At 49.0% G+C, this 22,194-nt stretch overlaps 1 protein-coding gene across 23 annotated transcripts in view; it reads right to left on the bottom strand.

Moving 5' to 3' along the window:
- The window catches only part of Atp6v0a1 (ATPase H+ transporting V0 subunit a1), a 54,299-nt gene that overhangs the window by 3,619 nt on the left and 28,486 nt on the right, over positions 1-22,194 (bottom strand). For 4 of the 23 annotated variants that reach the window (XM_087571260.1, XM_087571264.1, XM_087571261.1 and 1 more), the window contains exons 12-22: positions 21,650-21,789; positions 21,128-21,285; positions 20,176-20,266; positions 17,115-17,233; positions 16,268-16,484; positions 15,619-15,726; positions 14,715-14,789; positions 11,323-11,430; positions 10,372-10,389; positions 4,276-4,393; positions 3,802-3,973 (exon numbers count right to left, since the gene is read on the bottom strand). In XM_087571260.1, coding sequence (XP_087427386.1) covers positions 3,802-3,973; positions 4,276-4,393; positions 10,372-10,389; positions 11,323-11,430; positions 14,715-14,789; positions 15,619-15,726; positions 16,268-16,484; positions 17,115-17,233; positions 20,176-20,266; positions 21,128-21,285; positions 21,650-21,789 — 1,324 coding nt within the window. 23 annotated transcript variants of the gene reach the window in all.

Below are 22,194 nucleotides of genomic sequence, written 5' to 3'. Positions count from 1 at the left end.
CACACACACACACACACACACAAGATCTTGGCGTGTGAGGCCAACATCTTGGGGTTATCTAGAGGTCAAATCTGACTTTACCTCCCACCCAGAGTCCACCTCAATCTCCAAGTACAGAGATGGAAAACAATTTCCCTCTGGCCACCCCACCCTCTTCCCCCAACCAGGGAAACGAGTGCTTCCTGAGAGAGTTGTTTTGTGAGCGAGAGGGGCTGACCCCACAAGCTCTTCTGCTGGTCAGCTCTACTGAAATGAACCTACAGCTCAGAGTCTTGGGAAGGCAAATGGGCTTCTCGGCTAACCTCTGCCAGCTTCAGCTCCTGGCAAAGGCCACCCAGTAAGCCGTGGGGGTGGGGGCGGGGCTGAGAGAGAAGATATGAGTGCTCTGCCTTGGTCCAGGGGACCTCTTTTCAGGAGAAAGGGGTGTGGGGCCTCTTCCCTTCCCGGTGCGGTGTGGTGGAGGGAGGCAGCTTTGGAGAAAGCCCAGAGCAGCTGCTTCTCGGGCTCTGCCTACATTGTTCACATCTGCCCGACGACTCGCACATCGGGCAGTGCTGTCAGCCTGGGACTGTTTTCCCAGGATTTTTTTTCGGCACCACCCTGTTCCTCACACCTGCTCCCCAGTTCTGTTTCACCAGCCAGCATGGACATGATGGACTCTTGTCTCATGACAACAGTCTTATGTATCATCCTAATGGCTGATCCCTGCTTCCTGTCTAATTATGGTGGGCATGAATACCAAGCACACTTTACATGGTAGGTGGGAGGAGACACAGCCCAGGAGAAAGAAACTATATTTTCAAATATCACTGACCTTACCAGTGGCTTGTGTTATGAGATCAAATCAAAATCAAATGTTTTTCTTCTCGATTCCACCAAAGAGACTCAGAACTTGTGTATCGGGGAAATGCCGGTGTGAGGCGTGAAGATGATTGTGTCTGGTGCACTATCCCTGGACCATTTTGTCAAGGACCTGCTAGCTCTTCCGCCTCTCACCCCAGGGCTATCCCACTGCTCAGCTCCTCCCAGGGCTTGGCATACTTCTGCATTTGGCCAATAGAGGGCGCCCAAACACCAATTAAACTTGGCGCTAAGTCTCAACAGCCACCCACCCGGGATTTTGAAAGTTGCAGGAGGCCTCCTCCTGTTTCTCCTCTTCTACTCAATATTTACACTACCATACAGACAAATAACACGAGATGCACATTCAGATGGCAGCAGGCGCCTCCTTTAGGGTCTCCCCACTCTCTAACCAAAGTAGTTTGTTTATGGGGCCTGCAGCCAGGTCTCTACAGGGCAATGCACTTTTCCCCCAGCCATTGTCTGCTTCAGTGTGTCGGGCCATGTAAGAGACACGTAGTGTGGGGGCTGGAGAGATGGCTCAGCGGTTAAGAGCACCGACTGCTCTTCCAGAGGTCCTGAGTTCAAATCCCAGCAACCACATGGTGGCTCACAGCCATCTGTAATGCGATCTGATGCCCTCTTCTGGTGTGTCTGAAGACAACTACAGTGTACTTCTATATAATAAATGAATAAATCTTTAAAAAAAAAAAAAAGAGACACGTAGTATGTATATTATTTTCTGTTCCTCACAGTCACTTTGCCATGTGACTGCTGCCTTCTCTCTCCACATGAGACAAAGTCATGTTCAGAGACCTCAGGATCACCTGCCAGTGAGGTCAGTCACCTCAGAAGCCTACTTCACACCACCACGACTTCTCCATGTTCCTTTAGGAGAGTGGAGGAAGGTACATGGTCACTTAAAGGCCAAAGGTAAGTCTGCAATCGTTGGTGATCTGGCAATAAGAAATGGCATCCCAAACTGCCTGAGCTCCTGATAAAAGAGAGAGACCCAAGGCCAGGCAACCTCCTCATGACATGGCGCTCCTTCCTGCCTGTGGATCTGACTGATTGTTCTGATCCAACCCTCATGGATCCTCGCCATGCCCAGGGTGGGCAACCAGGCTTTAACACAGGCTGGACTGAAGAAGAGATGGGCACTCTTCCCTCAGATCTCGAGCTCAGGAGAAACAGATGTGAACACGAAAGCAAGAGGGCCAAGAGGACAAGAAAAAGTGAGTCACAGGGCAGGGGGCTGGTTACACACACATCTCCTCACTGGAGTGGCTGAAGTATGCAAGGGAGAGCTGGCTGATAAACCGAGAGAAGGTGCCAAGCCAGCAGCTGAGAGTACGCAGTACTCCCAACCTCCCAGGCTTACAGTAAACAAGTCATTGGGTGTGGGGAAGAGGAGCCAGGAGGAGAGAGGGGGCCGGCTCAGGGAGCAGCTTCTACTGAGGCCGCACAGCCTTCTAAAGCAGCTCTGGAGGGAGGACTACAGCCCAGCCCTGACAAGCCTCAAGTCTCCCCATAGCTTGGTACAGCCAGCCACAGGATCTTAAATTTGCAAGGCAGCCAGGAGGGGAAGATGAGGGACATAGGGGGAGGCTTCTTAGGTCGGTCAGAGCTGTGCAAAGCCCTTCTGGAACCCCACACCACCCATCACCTCAGCCAGGGCTTTCTGAGTTTGTGAGCCCTTCACAGTGTGGGGTTAGGTAGACCTTCCCAGGATACTGAATTAACCCTTCCCTGAAATGGGGAACACAACATCAAAGAATAAATGGAGCCCCGAGGAGACAGAGTCTGAGGCAGGGCTGCTAGCAAAACACAGGCTTCCTGGTCTTTAGGATAATTGTGGTTCAGGCACATTTAAGAAATATTCATAGAAAAATTATTCACTGTTTATCAGAAACTCAATCTAATGAACATCCTGTATTATTAGAGAATTCTTAAATTACAGTTTCTTATCTTGTGTGTTTGTGGTGGGGGGGTATTAAGTGTACACATTTGGAGGTCAGAGGACAACTTGCAAAGGTTAGCTCTCTCCTTCCACCACATGGCTCCAAGGGATTGAACTCGGGTCATCAGGCTTGATGGCGAATGCTTTAACCCGCTGGGCCATTTCGCTAGCCTTCTCTTGTATTCGTATTTGCTAAGCCTAGCAACCCTCATTTGAAGTCACAGCCACAGCTTCTAGCTCTCCTATTCCTGAGCCATTTCTTCATATAGAAGGGTCACATAGTACATTAGAGAACAAACACCACACACCCTTACACACACACACACACACACACACACACACACACACACACTCCCTCACATACACACACACACACACACACACACACACACACACACACACACACTCCCACACACCATACCCGCCTTTGGAAAAGCTGTTTTAGTGTACCTAGCATCCCACCAGAGCAGCACTGGCACAGAGGCCCTATACAGGGACAGTCGGGGTAGAGTGTGATCCAGCAGTTCCTGGGTGGGGACCAAGCTAGTGCTCTAAAGGCAGGAGTCACAGGCCAGAACAAAACAGAAACACCTTCACACAAAACGAACCCCTAGCTGCGCACGGCAGTTTTTGCCTATAACCCTAACAGTTGAGAAGTTGAAGCAGGGGAGTTGTGAGTTCAAGGCCAGCCTAGCCATACAGTGAGACCCTGTTTAAACAAGCAAACAACAACAAAACGAGATCTGTTACCACAGCTCCCTCCTCTGCACTTAATAAGCACAATCAAAAGCACTGAGGAATACTGAAGCAAGGAGTGGGAGCCTTTCCTGGAAGCCATGAGAAGGGCCAGGCTTTCCGTGGCCCTTCCTCAGGGGTCTGTGCCAGGAAAGGTGGGGGAGGGGTACTGCAGTGAGACTAAAGAAGGGACAGACTTGTGGTGCTAAGCAAGAGGTCGGTCTGTTCTTTGTGGCCCGCCCCACCTCTGGCCCCTTGCCACTCACCAGTGTAATCGCAGTGCGTGGAGGAAGGCTGAGAGGCCTTCCATGATCAGCAGGATGGCCACGGTCAGGGTGGCAAAGGCAGCGAAGATGAAAAACAGCCCCAGTCCCCCTGCCAGACTCCGGACATGCAGGCCGATGTGGATCACCATGGTCCAGAGTACTTCAGAGAGCTCTGGGGGGGGGGGGGGGCACACAGGTGCAATTGAGTTTAGCCAAAGGGAAGGGGTGTGAGCCTCGAAGTTGGCTCTTCCAGCACTTCTGTGGTAAGTGCCCTGAGCCCTGTATCCCTGCCTGCTTTGGGCAGGATCACTACAAACAGCTAGCCTGAGTGAGAGTTCATGACATGATTTATCTGCACTCATTCCTGGAGACAGGGCTGGACGGATTCTAGAACCTTCGTGTACTTCCATGCAGAGGAAGCCCCACCGCTCTAAGGGAGTTCCCGGAGGAGAGGACTGGAGAGAGCACACTCACGTGCATGGGCCAGGCTGAGGGCCCAGAGCCGCAGGTAGGACGCAGTGTTGGAGATGCAGCCCAAGCAGTACTCAATGGTGTGGATGGCCTGGTGGACCATGGTGTCGCCAAAGTCAAACTGGCATGGGAGGAAACCACAGAGATGATGATCAGGCTAGGAGGGCGGTGTGCAGGAGTTGAGAGGTCCCTAGAGCCCATGCCAGGGCAGGAATTACATTTCTCTTAGCTGACACCTCACCTGTAGAGGGGCTGTTGATTACGAGTTATGACTTCAGCAATGACTTCCCCACAAATCCTTCCTGGCCTGGCTTCCAACTGGGGCACACTAATACCCATCAATATGTTACACTGTGTCTTCTTTTTTTAAGACAGAATTTCATTATGTAGTTTCAGGCTGATCTTGAACTTAGAACCCTACCTCCTCGGCTTCCCTTGTGCTGGCTTTAACTGCATCAGGAAATCTCTATCTTTTTAGACAGGGTTTCTCTGTGTAGCCATGGTTGTCCTGGAACTCACTCTGTAGACTGGGCTGGCCTTGAACTGGGATTAAAGGTGTACACCACTACCACTTGGCTTTTTTTTTTTCTTTTGTGTATATAAGACTGTACCTGCATATAAGTGCATTTGCACCTTGGAGTCTAGGAAATGGAGTTAAGGTAGTTGTGAACCACCATGTTGGTGCTAGGGACGAACCTAGGTCCTCTGAAGAGCAGTATACCTGTTTTCATACCGGGTCTCACTGTATTGTCCTGGCTGGCCTGGAACTTTAACTCACCTTGTGGATCAGGCTGGCCTCAGACTCAGAGATCTGCCTGCTTCTGACTCCCGAGTGCTGGCTTTAGTGGTGCATGCCACCATGCCCATCACACCGTGTATCTCTTTTTTTAAAGACTTATTTTCCTGTATTATGGCTGGGTACCATGTGCATGCAGTACCTGCAGAGGCCAGCAGAGGGCACCAGAGAATCCACATGGGTGCTGGGAATTGAACCAAGGTTCTCAGTAAGAGCAGCCAGTGCTCTTGACCACTGAACTATCTCTCCAGGTCCACGCTGTAGATCTTTCCGGGAGGGGGTGAGTTGTTTTTTTCAAGACATGGTTTGGGTAGCTCTGGCTGTCCTGTAGACTCACTCTGTAGACCAGGCTAGCTTTGAACCCAGAGTACCATTTGCTCTAAAGGGGTGAGCCACCATCTCCACCATACTATATTATCTTTTTTTTATTTTTAATTTTTTAAAATTATTTTTCCAGACAGTGTTTCTCTGTGCACTTCTGACTGTGCTGGAATTTACTATTTAGACCAGGCTGACCTTGATCTCACAGAGATCCGCTTGCCTCTGCTTCCAGAGTGCTGGAATTAAAGGGGTACGCCACCACCACTCAGCCACACTGTTTTTAACAATTTTTTTCCTCTCCCTGGTGGGCTCTGATCTCCACATACAGTGGGGCATACTGAATCAAAAACCACTGTATCCTCCTCCTCCTCCTCCTCCTCTTCTTCCTCCTCTTCTTTCTCCTCCTCCTCCTATTGCTGGGATTAAATACCCCAACAAAAGCGACTTAGGGGAGAGAGGGTTATCTGGCTCAGTTTGGAGCAGTTGTCGTGGTGAGGACTCAAGGCAGCAGGCACTTGCAGCAGCTGGTGACGTCATGTCTACAGCCAAGAAGCAGAGTGCACTGAATGAGCACATGCCCTTCGGGGCAGGGCCCACACCCAGGGAACGGTGCCACCTGTTTTTAAGCCATGTCTTCTCACCTCAGCTAACTGAACTGCAATAACCCTCTCAGAGGCATGGCTGGAGTCTCCCAGGTGAGTCCAGATTTGTCAAGTTGACAATTAACACTAGCCATCACACCCATTCTTCTGAGCGACCAGAGCCCTGCCAGTGGCCTGGCCCCACTGATCCCCACCTCACAGTGGAGCTCTGTGCATCCACTGCTTGGAACATGGCGAGGGCAGACAGGGAGCTCCCAGGTAGGAAGCCACTTGCACACTGAGCTCTGCAAGCCTCCTTGCTTCCTCCTCCCAATCTTCTGAGAGCTAGACAACTTCCTTCTCTGACTTTTGAAAAGTTCACCAGGAACCAAAAAAAAAAAAAAGAAAAGAAAAGAAAAGTTCACCAGGAGAAATTTTTGCCAAGAGTCTACAAATTCCCACATAAAGAGCTAGTTGGGAGGGGTTGGGGATTTAGCTCAGTGGTAGAGGGCTTGCTAGGCCCTGGGTTCGGTCCCCAGCTCCGCAAAAAAAGAAAAAAAAAGAAAAAGAAAAAAAAAAAAAGAGCTAGTTGGGAAATACTGTAGGTGTGGCTGGCTTGGTGGCTTGTGTTATAATCCCAGCACTGAGGAGGCTGAGGTGGGAGGACCGTGAGATTGAGGAGAGCCTAGGCAACATAGTAAGACTATGTCCCAAAAACTATGAAACCAAACAAGTGTTCAGGAGCTAGGGTGAGTTCAGCGGGGACCCTTGCACTGCCTGGGGTTCAGTCTGACTTTTTTATTGTGTAAAAGGAGGACGGATGGGGTGGAGCTCAGGCTCTGGGAGAAGTTCTTTAGAGTACACTTTAGGAGCAGTTTTCTGAACCCAGTAGGTTCTAGAAGGTTCGGGTGGAGAAATCAAAAAGTCCACCACAGATCAAGTCATGTTTTTCTTTCTGACGTTGTCTCTGGGAGAGCAGCACCGTATGGCTATCAGCCTTCCGAGCCTTCCGGCTCCTGAGGCTCCAGAAGCTTCCTCTGCCCTCATGGTGAGGCCTGTCGGATGCTATAGTCTCTATACTGTATAAGGAAGGGGCTGGCAAGCCATAAGGGTAGGGCCAGTAGGACGAGGCCACTTCCAGCAAGCTACCTTGGGGAATGCCTCACGCACAGCCATCGCTGTTTAACCCTGTGAATTTCTGGACTTTTCTGTCTTTGGGCCTCTTACTCTGAAAAGGAGTGGCCCTTGTTACCCTGAGCTACCTCAGCCCAGCAATGGCAAAAGAACCCTCTCGTATACTGGCTGCATGAACTAATGCAGAAGGGAGCCTGGAGCTCCAAGGAGACCTGGCCTTTTCCTGAGCTCAGTGAAAGGATGGTGATGTCAGTGTTTTCATTTCATTCAGTTCTATTTTCTCTCATTAAAAAAAGAGAACCATTGTCAGGGTGGACTGTGTGAGGGAGACCCAGGTATAGTCATGGACACCTGTGATCCCAGCACTGGAAAGGCAGATGCCAGAAGGTGAAGAGCTCAAGGCTATCCTTGGCTACCTAGTGAATTCTAGGCTATCCTGGGCTATAGAAGATAGTCTCCATGTCCATCCCGGAGGAAAGGAAAGAAGGGGAACCCTTCACTTCCAGGCAATACCCTGGCTTTTCCTTTCCTTCCTTCTCACCTTCTTGGGAATGTTTTCTCAGGAGGGACGAGAATTAAGGGAGAAATGTATTCCCGCACGTGGAAGGAATCTTCCTTCGTCCGAGACAGCAACTCTGCAGTGACACCAGTCCCTCTCTGCTCTCCATCTGTGTTCTCTCCCAGCTTCTCTCTGGCCAGGTTGTTCTGCACCCTGGCTCTCACCCTTTATCCTTCAGAATGGCTTTTCTAAGGGAGATGGTGACACTTTCCCATGGTTCCATCTGACAGACACCCTGTGACCCTAGCTGCACCCTCCTTTTTGAGATGCCTCTTGGCCTTCCTCCTCTGACATTCCTTCCCCTAAGTCTTTTCTGTTGGACTGACAAAGCCACACGGGGAATCCCAGGAATAATTCTCAAGCAAACATCCCCACTTCTGCTGCCCACCCCCCACCTCTGTGCTGCCCATCTTCAGCTAGCTATGCTGTCTCCTAGTGTTCCACAGGCCTCCAGACTCAACGTCACTGACTGAAATATAGCAGTCTGTCCTCTGGTCCCACCAAGATTACGCTCACTGTTCCACAGCCAAGCCAGGCAGGGCCTTCCCTTCCACCCCTTCCCTCATGTGAGTGACTTAATTCACTTGAAGCTACCCAGTCCTTTACTAAATCACAGCACACTACGGGATGTCCTTGCCTTCAGGCTGTGCCCCTCTCCCACCCAAAGGATTCTACGGCTCTACCCACGGGGTCTCAGCGGCAGGGCCCGTGTACCTGGGCTTCACTACTCTGAGCTCCTTGTTGCCAAAATGAGACAACTTCTGCCACTCTCTGCCAACCCCTCCTCTCAGGAGTCCCCAGCTCCCACATCAGCTGAACCACTCCTGGGCATGAGCTGAGCCTGTGGCTTGCGTCTTTTTAATACTGTAGACGGTGGTGGGTCTGCCCCTCTGCTTCTCTCCAGACACTCCTCCTCAGCCAGCCTCGGCCCAGGAGGAACCTAAGGGAATCCTTCCTGCTCTCTTTCCAATCACCCCGGGGCCTGTCAGGCACCCTTCTGCACTCCCAAAGCATCCCAGGCACATATCCATCGTGGAGTCTGTCAGCAGACCTTCCTACCTTGTCTGGACGATCTCTCCGTTTCTATAGCACTACGCAGTGCTTGACACACTGAGGTCACGTGACTGGCAGATGGGTGGGTGAGCATGGATGAGTTGGTGAAAGCAGCGGGTGAGAAGACACAGTGGGGGAGGGGCCACCGACCCTTGTTGAGAGGTTACAGCCTTCAGAGATTTCCCAGATATCAAGTTGTCTGGGTCTGGTTTGAACCTGGACTGAGTGCCTCCTAGCGAGAGGGCACAGTTGCCCTGCCTGGAATAAACTCGTGTTTACATCCAAGCAATGTAGGGAATTACAGAGGTTCGCTGCACTGCTTCTCAAGACTCTGTTTTGTTTGATATCATTGCAAAAAATGTCAGTTTTCTAAATTTGGGAAATCAATGCTGGAAAAAGGCAAAGTTATGACCAGGGCAGAAGCTAGGGAGGCTAACTTAGTGTGTTCGGTGGCCAGAGAATGGGAAGACTACAGTGGAGCCCATCTTCTTGACTGTCCAACTGCCAGGGACATGGCTATCTGGGGACACTGGCACTAGATAGCTGACTAGAACATTCTGCCAGTGATGAAGGTACATCAGTAGACATTGGAAAGCAGGAGGTGGTGATACAGGGAGAGGGCCAGGCTCCTCAGCAACACGAAATCCCATTTGCCCCTCCCCTCAGCCATGCCAGGCAGCTTAGCCAGCAATTCTGCACAGACGCCCGGTCCAGGAGCAAGGGTTGTTGTTGATGCAGGCAAGGGAGTCTCCCCAGCCATCAGGGAGAGCAAACACTGCCTGTTTTGACACAGAACAGCCAAGGTTTTCCCATGGTCATGCACTGCCCCTTGGAGAGACCAAGAGAGGGAAGGGAAAGGTTCTTAGGTACAGGTGTGTTAGAGAGAAATTTAGGGGAAAGATGCAAACAGTGCAGAAAGGTCATTTAAAACCTATCTCAAAAACATGAGTGTTGGTTAATGAATTGCTTCTGAGCTACAAGGCCCGGTACTCTAGACATGGCCTGAGCATTTGGCATTCTTTCAGCTCTATTATTCTTCATGTACTTAACACAGAAGGCCTTTCGTGCAGATGGGACTTCTGTTCCCTGCATGTACCTGAGAGGCAAAGCTCATTTGGAAAGCTGTTCGCTTCTCAATCAGGTCCTGTGGAGCTAGGACTGACTCCCAGGGTCTTGTGGCCCTACGTTGAAGTACCACCAAGCTGATGGGGGCAGTGGGAGAGGCTGCATCTCAGACAGGAGGAGGGATAAGCTTTGCTTGGCAAGCACTCAGAGGAGCAGGGTGGGGACCACTTCCCCCAGTGGCAGAGCAAACAACACATCACAGGAGAGGAAGGTGGAGACCCCTGGGACTTAACCCTGGGGGCAGTGACCTCAAGAATGCCAGGTTAGGCATACTTGTAGCTCTTCCAAGCCAGTTCCAGTATTAGATCAGCAGTCAACAACACAAGGACAGAGGTGACCGACACGAGATGCAGTTTATGGAGATGAACTGTTTCGGAATGCAGGCTCACAGATTGGTTAGACAGGGTCAGTGAGAGGCGGGATGCACGGCGTGATATGTGTGGCCCCAGGGTGCAGTGGGGCAGAGGACAGAGTGAGCACAAGGATGGGAAGAGAGAAGCCCCAGATAGACATGAAGGCTCTGGTCTTACCACTTCGTCCTCGGTAGGCTTGAAAACACAAATTCACACTTAGTGGGGAGCTACGCCACACACAGGCCACAAGCTATGAGCACACATTACTGACTATTTGGGGGAAGACTGGGGACAATGTGTTGGAGGTACTCTTCCTTAGCATACACATAAAAGGGAAATCAAGGAATTAAGATATGTTTTTAAAGGCACCCCAACTCTTGTGCTTAAAAAAAAATAACCACATATATAAAAAACAAAATTATAGTCAGAGTGGCTAAACAAAGAAACTCAGTCTAGGTCCCTCGCTGCTATTTTATTTGCTTAAAAAAAAAAAAAGACTCCTCACAATGAATAGGTGAGAGTTAATAGTTCAGTTTGCAGGCTTTATGCCACGAATGCTCAGGCAAGGAGAATGGACTTTCAAAGGCTGAAACTGGAAGTAAGGTCAGAAGGAAAGGCTACTCTGGCCTGGTTCCTTTCCATTCACTCGCAGTCTAAAAAGAAGACAGATAGCAAAACTTAAAAGCTCTTGAAAAACAAGCAAAAACCCCTGGATCAAGAATACATGGATGGGGCAGGCCTCAAAAAGAATCGCTGAATACCGCTGCTGGGCAGTGTGCGTGAGGACTCTGGGGTCGGAGGATGAAGACGCTATCCTGAAGGCTCCCGGGGTTCTGGTTAACAAGAAGTGAGATGCGAGGCGCTGCCTGAGTGGAGAGCAGTTAGCAACTGAGGTCACATGCAGTGCACCACGGACCCGAGGACTTCAAGAAGAGCAGAGCAGAGCTGGCTCTGTGGCCATAGATTAGAGCAGGCCCTGCGGGGCAAGCTGCAGCAGCCTAAGCAGGCCTGACAGTGGCCAATCATTAGTAGTTTTATTTTTCAAGGAGACGATTGAGTAAGCCTTTTAGGAAACAAGACTAGAGCTGCCCAAGGTAAGGAGAGGAAGCCCGCACCGCCGGCTCTTACCTCTTCTGCGTCCTCTGAATGGGTGGAGAGCTGGTCATGCTGAATAATTTCAGCATCCTCCTCTGTCGGTCCGTTGCCCACCCTGATCCCACCAAAGTTGAGAGTTCCCTACACAGACGAACAGAAAGAGCAGTATTTGCCTGGGCTTTAATGCGGCACGCTGTGAGGTGGGGAAGGGCGATGGTTAGTACATACGGTCCTCAGAAAGGCATACATCCTATCAACAGAAGCAACGGCCACCAAAGGGACAGGCTACATAAAAACAAGTGCTGTCCCATCCCAGCCACCACCACCACTCTGGACCCCAGGGGCGGCAGCCTGCCTTTTACCACCTCATCCAACGACACCAAGACAGAACGACCTGGCCTTGGCTAATGCTCACAGAGTTCTGCATGAGTGAGAAGCTGAACACGAACACTCCCTCACAATGAGCATGGCTCATCTGTAAAGTCTGAGAGGGCCTGAGTGTTGCTGGAACTGAAGATGAGATTTTCCAAGTGTGTTGTGGGGCTAGGGATGTCAGTGGGTGATGGAATGACTACAGCCTGCTCTGAGAGACTTGACAGGACCCAAGGGTTCCAGCAACATCTACCAGAAATATATCAGGCTTGTCTAGGAACAAAGAGATTCCCCAAGGTCTTGGCAGAAAACAAAACAAAACATCACAACATCCTAACAGACGCTCATTTACGGCTAAAGAATTCTGAGTGTTAAAACTGTAAAGGAAGGCAGAGAGCCTTTCTATCAGAGGGCTCTGGCAGAGCAGAAGGGACTTAGGAAGCAGCCCCTGGACCACTTCCTATGGGTTCTGTCAGCCCAAAGTTGGAGGACTGCCTGCCTGCCTGCAGCGTGACTGCACCAGTAAGCTTCAACAGTGTGGAAACAGGGCTGGAACTCCTGTGTCCCCACTCCTTAGCTTCAGCTTTTGGGGCACCATTTTAAGACTCACTGGCCAGTTCAGACCCCAGGGTTTTCGTGGTAGATTCTCCTTTTCTTGTAGCAGCAGTCCTACAAGGCTCATAGAAAAGGCACAGGAGGAGCTCTATGGAAGCTCCCTTCTTGTTGTTACTATTGTTTGAGACAGGGTTTTTCTGTGTAGTCTTGGCTGTCCTGAAATTCATTTTGTAGACCAGGCTGGCTTTGAACCGAGAGATCTGCCTGCCTCTGTCTGGGACTAAAGGCATGCACTCCTACACCCAGCTGGAAGCTACATTCTCAATAGACTCTCAAATGCTATCCCTAGGAAGTTTAGGCTCAGGTCTGGGAAAGGGTACGGGAGTGGGGATGGGGGTGGGGGGCACTGCCGAGAGAGGATATACTGGCTGTGATGGGTACCCCAGGATACAAAATGCACTGACCCCTGGAGATTCAACAGTCCCAGTGTCTGGACATCTACGTAGGACACATACACATCAGGATATTCTCTGTGTCACTGTTTATGCTAGCAAAGAACTGGAACAATTACCATATGTATCTTCAAAAGGGACTACATAGTTGTGGCATATCCAGGGGATTCTAGGCAATGTTAGGTACCACAAAGAGACGGGCAACTTCTAGGAAAGCATCTCTGTTAAGAAACACTGAGAGGCAGAAGATTGCATCAGTTTAAACAGGTCCTGAGACATCTCTCTCCTTTTAGGTGTACATATATGTCTCCACGTGTCTCCACAGGTGACACACACGTGCTGAGGGCAAAGCCTCCCCCTGGTAGCAATGCCCTGGAGGAGGAGAGTGGGGAGGCACTGAGGCTTCTTGGTTAGTATAAGAGTTCTCTAGCCAAAACGTACCCATTGCGCCCTCCTGCCCCCTCTTAGTTCAGTGGGGTGATGGGATTATCGACCACTTTCTTTTTTTTTTTCTCCCACTCATCTGTTTTAATACCCATGTTTTCAACATTTACTAGGTCTTCAGATCTGGGAATCACTAACATCCAAGCACCTCCAGGTTAGACTCAAATGACACGTAACTGACTTTAAAAGGAGGGCCCTAAGCATTATAAAGGGTGCAGGGAAGACTCCATGGTCTCTTGGCCTGGGTCATACAGGGTGGAAGTGGGAAGCCTCAGAATTCAAAATTCCCAAAACAGAGTTCATTTCCCTAAGATTTCCCTTAGCCAGCAGAAGAAGTGAGAACGGACAGGTTAGACCTCCCAGCCACACTCTAATGGGTATCCTGCAGAGCTCAGGGAACAAGAGTCACAGGAAGGAGATAAGAGAAACATCAGTAAAGACAAGAAAAGAACTGCTGAGCTGTGACAACGCCATTTACTGAGACCACGGAGGAGACAAGAAGCAGAGCAGGAGCGGAGCTGTGCTCACTGCCACACCCCTGGGGTCAAGGGTACAGGGTCCTTCTTGGAGTATGGTCATCCGGTTGCTGTTGGGCTGCCCTCCAGAAAGAGATTTGGCTACAGATCGGTGGCTAAGCAGACGCCATGAGTGCGAAATTCCAGACCAGGAGGGTTACGGTGGAGCTTAGCATGGAAGACGGCGCCACACTTAAAGGCACCGAGAACAATGCCAAGCAGGCAAGAAAATGATGTGGAGAGAAATCAAGGATGGGCAGAATGTTCCTCAACTAGAAGATAATTTCAGATAGCAAGATTAAAGTTTCATCTGGCAGAAACATGCGTTTCCCTTAAAGTGGCGTATGCTAACAGAACAATCCTGACCAGCTAGACTGAAAATCTGGATGTTGGGCTGCATTGACACGGTGCATTCAAAGATTCTGGTGAAATGATGTCAAATGTCTGACATTCAAAGTTCTGTCACTGAATTGTGACAGAAGAAGGGAAGGTCTAGACAGATGACTCTGGTGGCTATGACAGATGAGCAGCATGCAGGGACTCAGTAAAACAGCTGGGTATACAAGCCTTCTGCATCCCAGTAAGGAAAAGAGAGACGGACCTCCTCTAAAGAAGGCAAGTCATGACCGAACACCCCAAAACAAGGACAAATATCCCTTAATGAAGGGCTTGCAAGTGCAGAGAACAGAGACATCAATGAAAGAGTTCGAGCCCCGCTTGTCTCCATGCTGAAAACCCACCCCACACATGGTCACAGGATACAGAACAAAAGTGGATGAGCCCAAAAGCTGCCGTCCTGGAGTAAGAGGATGGGACTCGAAGAGGGGATACAGAGGCCACTTGGCTCCCGAAGGTAGGATTGTCCTTACACATCCAAACAGAAACTTAGTAGGCCAATGGGAAAGAGGATACCTGATCTATTCCTAAGAGGTAGACGGCTCCTCTGTTATGGTCTCGGTGAGCAACAAGGCCACCCTTCTCGAGAGCACACGTCCCACGCTCTCAACAGCATTGAAAAAGAATTCGGCTGCACTGTTTGCCACCTCTTTAAACAAACATTTTGCTTTGCCGGAGTTAAGTGACTCACTGTTGCAGCCGGTGCTGCCTCTAATCCCTGTTGGCTCGGGGCTGGTGTGACTGGGGCCTCCACGGGTTGCCCTTCCTGATAGTGAATGGGAGAAAAGAAGGGAGAAGAGAACGAGAGAGGGGTGGGGAGGGGGGAGGAGAGACGAATGGAGGGCACATGAAAAGATGAAGATGGTCAGAGAAGGGAGAAGGAGGGTCTTGTAACTCAGCTGCTCTCCAACGGAGGGGTCATCTCACAGCCATGGGGTCATGCAACAAGATGTCTTGGGTTTTCCCGGGCAATGCAGTAAGCATTATTGGATAGCCAGAAATTACACGTAGCATTGAACATTTGGCAAGCTTATCTTTGTGTGTGTGTCTGTGTGGAGAGTTGATATACACACGTATGTTAAAGTAAACACCTGTGTGTGCATATGCTGCTTCTTAAAAGAAGAAGAAGAAGGAGAAAAAAAAATCAGTGTGCTTTTAATCAGACCCTTTCCCAGGTGATTCAGTTGGTGAAGCGTCATAGTCTCGTTTTAAAAGAAAACCGTCTTTGTGTCAGTCCTGTGGCTGCCCGGGCAAACCACAGGAGTGAGTTCACTGTCTGCAGCTCTTCTAACCTTGTTTTGGCTGATGCTGCACCTAGACGGGTGGGCCCAGGGCTGAACTGTGCTGCGGAGGGCGTGAGAAAAATCACCACCAGGAAAGGTAAAAACATGATTTATTCTCTCGGATCCAGGTGTCTGAGCAAGAAATGTGTAGCTCTCTGACATTGGCAGGCCCCGTGTTCATGCTCATATGTAACACAAATCCGAGACAGGATACATGCATGTATGCACAGTAAATTACCTCCTCTAAATTACCTGCCTCCATCTTAAACAGGGAAAAAGTCTAGTAGCCTTCAGCCATAGAAACACACTCACCAAATGCTTCTTCCTCAGGTACTGATGGCGAAGGATCAACGGCTTAAACAGCAGCATCCAGGGGACACAGAGCATTGCCACCACTATGAGGAAACACTGAATTCCTTTCTGCAAATAAGAGACAACAAAATCCACTAGCCAAACAGACTGTTTCCAACAGCAGCACGTTTCCCCCAAACAATATGTTTTTGTTGGCCTCTGACTATTATCTGTGTTCTCTAAATAATGAGGAGGCCATGACAAAACCAGTAACTATCCCATTAAGTGGCAGATCTACATTGTGCTCCCTTTACTCATCTAGTTGTTTGAGACAGGATCTTACTATGTAACTCACCCTGGCTTGGAAGTCACTAGGCTTGCCTAGATCTCTGGCCTCTCCCACCGCAGCCTTGTGAGTACAGGCCTGTACTCAGGGACTACAACTCCTTAGCCCTACAAGTTCTACCTCTATAGCATGGAGTCGTTACTGAACCCCCGAGCTAGGCAGTATAGGGAGTGGTTTGACTCTACGGTACTACTTAGTTCATACTATATGACGGTACAAACTGAAAGCCAGGTATTACAGAACAACGTTTCTAGGCTTTGTTCAGATCAGAGTTACATGTGACCTGGGTAGCCACCTACAACGCCCCTCCTCGAGCTGACGTACCTGTCCAGAGTACAGCATTGCGTTACCAGACTCTGGGTAGGAGAAGAGGAACATGTTTATGAAATGGATCAGGAGGCTCGGGGCATTTCTAGACGAGTGGGCATCGTAGGCTGTCCACTTGTAAAAGATGAGGATGACCAGGTAGCCAAACAGCGAGGACATGAAGATTATCTCGGGAATAAAGCCAAAGTAGATGTTCAGGGGCTTCTTGAAATAGCTAAGAAGGGAAAGAGAAATGACGTTAAGAGTGATCAGCCTATGGACCCTGCACTGACGGGAGGGAGCCCTCGCTAGGTTTGTCCACACACTGCTCCCTCAGCTCCGTCTGCATCACACTGAGGCGGCAGCCAGAAGCACTGGAGACAACAGAGACTACACTTCCAACTTCTGGGCCTCCATTGGCTCTAGAACCACCTCCATACTCTCCAAGGAAGTCCCTGGAAAATCAAGTCAAATCACACTTCATACTTTTGTATGAATTACACAGCAAGGAAGAAAAAATGGGGTTGGAGAGATGGCTTATCAGTTAAGGGCACTTACTGCTTCTGCAGATGACCCAAGTACAAATTCCCAGCACCCACACCAGGCAGCTCACTACCATCTATAACTCCAGCCCCGGGGGGACGTGATGCCTGTGGCCTCTGTGGACACTACACACTCGTGCATGTAACCACACATACACATACTTCAAAACAAGAGTTCACTAAATCGAAAGAAACTTCCTGCATCTTTTTCAAAGGTCTTTTTCTGTACCTATAGACAGATAAGGAACTAATGTGAAGCTATCTTTAGGCAAGGGTGTCACCCACTGATGCAGCTGTATGATGACAGTGACAGAGGGACTCACATGTGGTTGAAAAGGCTCAGGCTGACCCCGAACAGCATGTGGATGATCCCAAGAATAACTGACATCTTCATCTTGAAGGAGTTGAGGAAGGTCAGCTTGTTGGTTGCGATGTTCCAAATCTGTTACAAGGACAGAAAACTGGAAGGTACTACACCAAGAATTCTCAAGTGGGAAAACACTATGCATCTGCCTAAAAAATACCCTTTTTAGTGAAAATTCGGAACAATTTATTCAAATAAAGATAATACCATAACAGACATTTATGTACGTATCAGCCAGCTTTGATCGGGATGATCAAACTGCTGGGGATCAGCAGTTGATTTGATTTGATTGACTTTGTTTTTCAAGAAAGGGTTTCTCTGTAATAGCCCTGGCTGTCCTGGAACTCACTTGTAGACCAGGCTGAATTCAGAGATCTGCCTGCCTCTCGAGTGCTGGGAATAAAGGCATGTGCCCCATGCCCTGCTTCATTCCCACCAATTTAAAGACTTGGCCAACCTCTTTTCTGCCTACTGTCTTTCCACTTGCATATTACTTTGGGATAAAGCTGAAATAGCCTAGTGTTTATTTATAAATAGATCAGTCTGGATCTCTAAAAGGAAAAGATGTCTTTTAAAAACACGACTACAGGAGTTGGGGATTTAGCTCAGTGGTAGAGCGCTTGCCTAGCAAGTGCAAGGCCCTGGGTTTGGTCCTCAGCTCTGAAAAAAAAAGTCTACAATACAATCATCATATCACAAAAGTATCAACAGTGATTGTGTGTGTGTGTGTGCGCGCGCACACACACACACACACACACACACACACACACACACACACACACTAGAGTCTAAGGCCAGGGCTTTATACATTTTGTATACGGTAGGCAAATGCTACACTATGGAGCTAAGCCCTCAGCACTTCCAATGCTCTACCTATCTCCCCAGTGTGTAGGGATCACAGGCATGTGCCACCACGACTGGACCATCTATTTTTTTTTTTCCCCCGGAGCTGGGGACCGAACCCAGGGCCTTGCGCTTGCTAGGCAAGTGCTCTACCACTGAGCCAAATCCCCAACCCCGACCACCTACTTTTTAAGTGTCAGTTGTGCACTGGAGAGAGGGCCCGGTTGTTTAGTATTATTTGTTGTCCATCCAGGGGACCTGGTTTCAATGACCAGCACCCACCATCTATAACTCCGGTCCTAGGGCATCTAATGCCTGGTCTCCTCAAGTACCACATACGTGTGATGCTCAGATGCATATGGAGGCAAAACACCATACACAGAACACAGAAAAATAAAGGTAAAATGACTAAGTATCACTGGCATAACTCTTGCCACAGAAGTTTTGTTTTTTTTAAAAGAATTTGTTTTTATTTTCTGTATATGAGCACACTGTTACTGTCTTCAGACACACCAGAAGAGGGCACTGATCCCATTACAGATGGTTGTGAGCCACCATGTGGTTGCTGGGAATTGAACTCAGGACCTCTGGAAGAGCAGTCAGTGCTCTTAACCGCTGAGCCATCTCTCCAGCCCCTGTTTTGTATTTTTGAAGGCAGGCTTCCTCTGGAAGTCCTGGCTGTCCTGGAACTCATTCTATAGAGCAGACTGGCCTTGAATGCAAAGATCTACCTGCCTGTGCCTCCTGAGCACTGAGGGATTAAATGCCTGCGCCACCACTGCCTGGCTCATTAAGAATGGAAGACTTCTTTCTACATTGTTGGGTTCTTTTTTCTTCCCCCTTTATGGAGCCATTAAGACCCAATGCCTAGATGAAGGGTTCACAGATTTTTTTCCAACCCCTTTAGATAGGAATATAAAATAGGCATGGCAATCAAACACTCAATCAAAGTGAAACATTAAATCTAGACTAGGCGTGGTGGCACATCTCCGTAATGCAGAGGCATGAGAATTGGACGTTCAAGGCCACATTCCACTACCTGAGGAGTTTGAGCCTGGGCTATGTGAGACCCTGTCTCCAAAAAACAAACACGAGAGTTAGAGCCTCCCTGAGCATCTGATACTGTGTGATATAAAGGATCGTCAACAGTTTTCAGACTTGATCAATAGTCTAACTTTATAATCACCAACCCGAGAAAACTGCTCTGGTCAGGTACATGGTACAGAATTGCAGAAGTACCATTGCAAAAGTTGTTGGAAATTCTGTCCTAATTTCACGCAGGATTAATTTTTAGTGCCCTTCCTCCTCCCCCCTTTTAAATGAACTCAGGGCAAATGATTCAAACATTGTGTGCTGGGGGCCTAGCTCAGTGCCCGGAATGCTTGGCTAGGCTGCCTGAGATGCTGGGCTCCAACCACACTAAGATAAAAAATGAAAACAAAACCTTCTAATGCAACACAACCCAAAGAGAAGCCCCTTTGAGACTTACGTGCTGAGGAGTGATGACAGAAAAACATTAGTTTCCCATAATTATACGATTGCATTTCCACAAGAACAGAGGCCCAGCCTGTCCCTACTCCTCAGTGCTTGGATTAAAGGTGCGTGCCAACATGCCAGCCATTATGTGGCTGCTGGGATCTGAACTTTGGTCCTCATGCTGTGTGACAAGCCCTTGACTGACTGAGCACATCCCAGCTCCTGCTTTAATTTTTAATATCTAAGTCAGTTTTGGGGTTTGGTTTTTTGTCGGTGGTGGTTTTTTGGGCGTTTTTGTACAGGTTTCACTACAAAGCCTGAACTGGCCTCATACTTGGGTGATCTTACCAGCTCAACTCCCCAAGTGCTAGGGTTATGGGTGTGCTCTAGCTATCCCTACCTAACCTCTCATTTCCAGATCAGTTAAAAAACTTCAAAGCTGAGGCAGGAAGATTAAAAAGCTCAAGCCCTGCCTAAGCTAGAGTGAGTTCAAAGACAGCCTGCTGAGAACTTATCTTAAAATGAAACAAAACAGGCAGAGGGCTGGCGCACAGCTCAAGAGCTAGAAAGCATCTGTCCAGCACACGCAAGGCCTTCAGATCTACTCTGCACACACAAGGCCTTCAGGTCAACTCTTCGTACTCAAACAAATACACATCAATCTGTAAGGAAAGCCTCACGTCAAAAAGAGGTACACTTACCGGATCAATGCCAAATGGGTAAGGGCCACCAAAGACTCCAGGGATAGCTGGGTTCAGCTGGAGGACAGAACTCCCCAGGAGCGTCTCCTCCCTATTGGGTTAGAGGAAGTTACATTTAATTTTGATTGAGAAAAGGGAGCTACTCAGTCTAAAAACTAAGCACAAAAGAAACAACCACAGCTATCTCGATTCCTCAGTGAAAATGAAGAAACTAGAGGTTGGGGGAGATGGCTATGGGGGAGTGTGCATGCCTGGTAAGCAAGGAGACCAGAGTTTGCATCCCCAGAACCTGCATAAAAGCCAGGCTGGTGTAACAGTCCTTAAGGGAGGTGGAGACCAACAAGCTAGCTAACCAGCTTCGCTGTGTGGTAAGCCCCAGGTTCAGGAGACCCTGAAGGCTCCATGTGTAAGGAGAATGGCAGTTAGGAGGACAACCAGCGTCAGCCTTGGGCCTCCACAACACACCCATGTATCTCTATGCAATTACATGCCCGCGTGCATGCGTACAAAAAGAAGAAAAGAGGAATTAGTAGTTAAGAACAAGAGGGAATCAAACGTAAAGAAAAAGTAAGAGGGGTTGGGGATTTAGCTCAGTGGTAGAGCGCTTGCTTAGCAAGCACAAGGCCCTGGGTTCGGTCCTCAGCTCCAGGGGAAAAAAAAAAGACAAAATAACAAAAGTAAGCACTAATACATAACTGAGTAGGGCATTTAGGTAACTTGCTTTTAATTTACAAGCTAAGTAGATAGGTTACATTCATTGGTAGGCTCAGATCCTTGATATTTGCTGAGCAAATCATAAAGCCCTTCATAAACTGGTGTGTAAATATGAGGAGATAATATGCCCTTCTGAACCAAACATTTTCAACTACGGAAATGGGTGTTGGTTCACTGCTGGCCCTACAGAGCTAACCATACAAGGAATTAGCTTTGGCTTTTGGCTTCCGCAACTTACGTCCAGTTCCCTATGGTGAACATTGGCCGTACGCTCCATGATGACCCAAAGATATTCAGAGACTTGGAAAAGCAGTCATTGTAGATGAGTCCAGTGTAGATGGAGAACAGTCCCATCAGAAGGATAATGTATCGGCCGCTGAACACCATGCTAAACATCTGGGAGCCAGAGGAAAGGTTGCGAGAATGAAGTGTGGCAGTTTCCCTGGTGATAATGTTACTTACACCAACCACACAGCAGCCCACTCCACCCTGAGAGCTTTAACTAACAACTAAAATAGGAGGCTAGGATGGCCAGAGAAGCAGCTCACTGAGTACCAGCCTATCCCCAGTGACGTCAAGGATCACCCCCAGAACTACCAATGAAATAAGAAAAATGCTAAAATAAATCACTTGCTCAGCACATGGCTTCTTCAATATTCATATAACTTAGTATTCCCGTTTTGTAACTTCATGGCCTTCTGATCATTACTTTAATCATGAATGCTGGGGAGACCACACCACCCAGGCCAGTGCAGGGTACCTCATTCTCGTTCTTCTGGGAGAGGATCCGGCTCTCCCTCAACACCATCCACACAGCAAACAGAGTCATCAAAATGCCGTGCCCAAAATCTCCGAACATCACAGCAAACAGAAAGGGGAAGGTGATGACGGTGTACGGAGCTACAAAGGAGCCAGAGGGAAAGACACGAGGTAAGTGAAGGCACGAGTCCCCCATTCCTCATTCCTGCCTGCGCTCTGAGGCTGACGTGGAATGCTTATTCCTGCATGTCGCACGAACAGACCCTCTCTCAGGAAAATCTGTCACGGTGAGGTCCACACCCTCACGGAGCAGCCGACGGCTGCATTACAGCTGACACTTCACGGTAAGGATGGAGGGAAACAGAGAGCCCTGTTCTCTTTCCTTCCTTCAGCCTCGGGACTCTGCTCTGGGCTCGGCCAGCTGTTGCCTCTCTGTGCAGCAACGCTTTCTGAGCTGCAGGCTAAAAATGAATGCTGGACTCTTGAATGGATAATTAACTGAACACAGGAGACCCCTGGCTTATGCTGAAAACAGTTCCCAGTGCC

Source organism: Rattus norvegicus, chromosome 10, assembly GCF_021556685.1.
Source record: "Rattus norvegicus strain SHRSP/BbbUtx chromosome 10, alternate assembly SHRSP_T2T, whole genome shotgun sequence".
In the NCBI taxonomy this organism is placed as follows: domain Eukaryota; kingdom Metazoa; phylum Chordata; class Mammalia; order Rodentia; family Muridae; genus Rattus; species Rattus norvegicus.
Note: the sequence above shows the minus strand (reverse complement) of the source record. Positions and strands in the feature narration are given on the sequence as shown.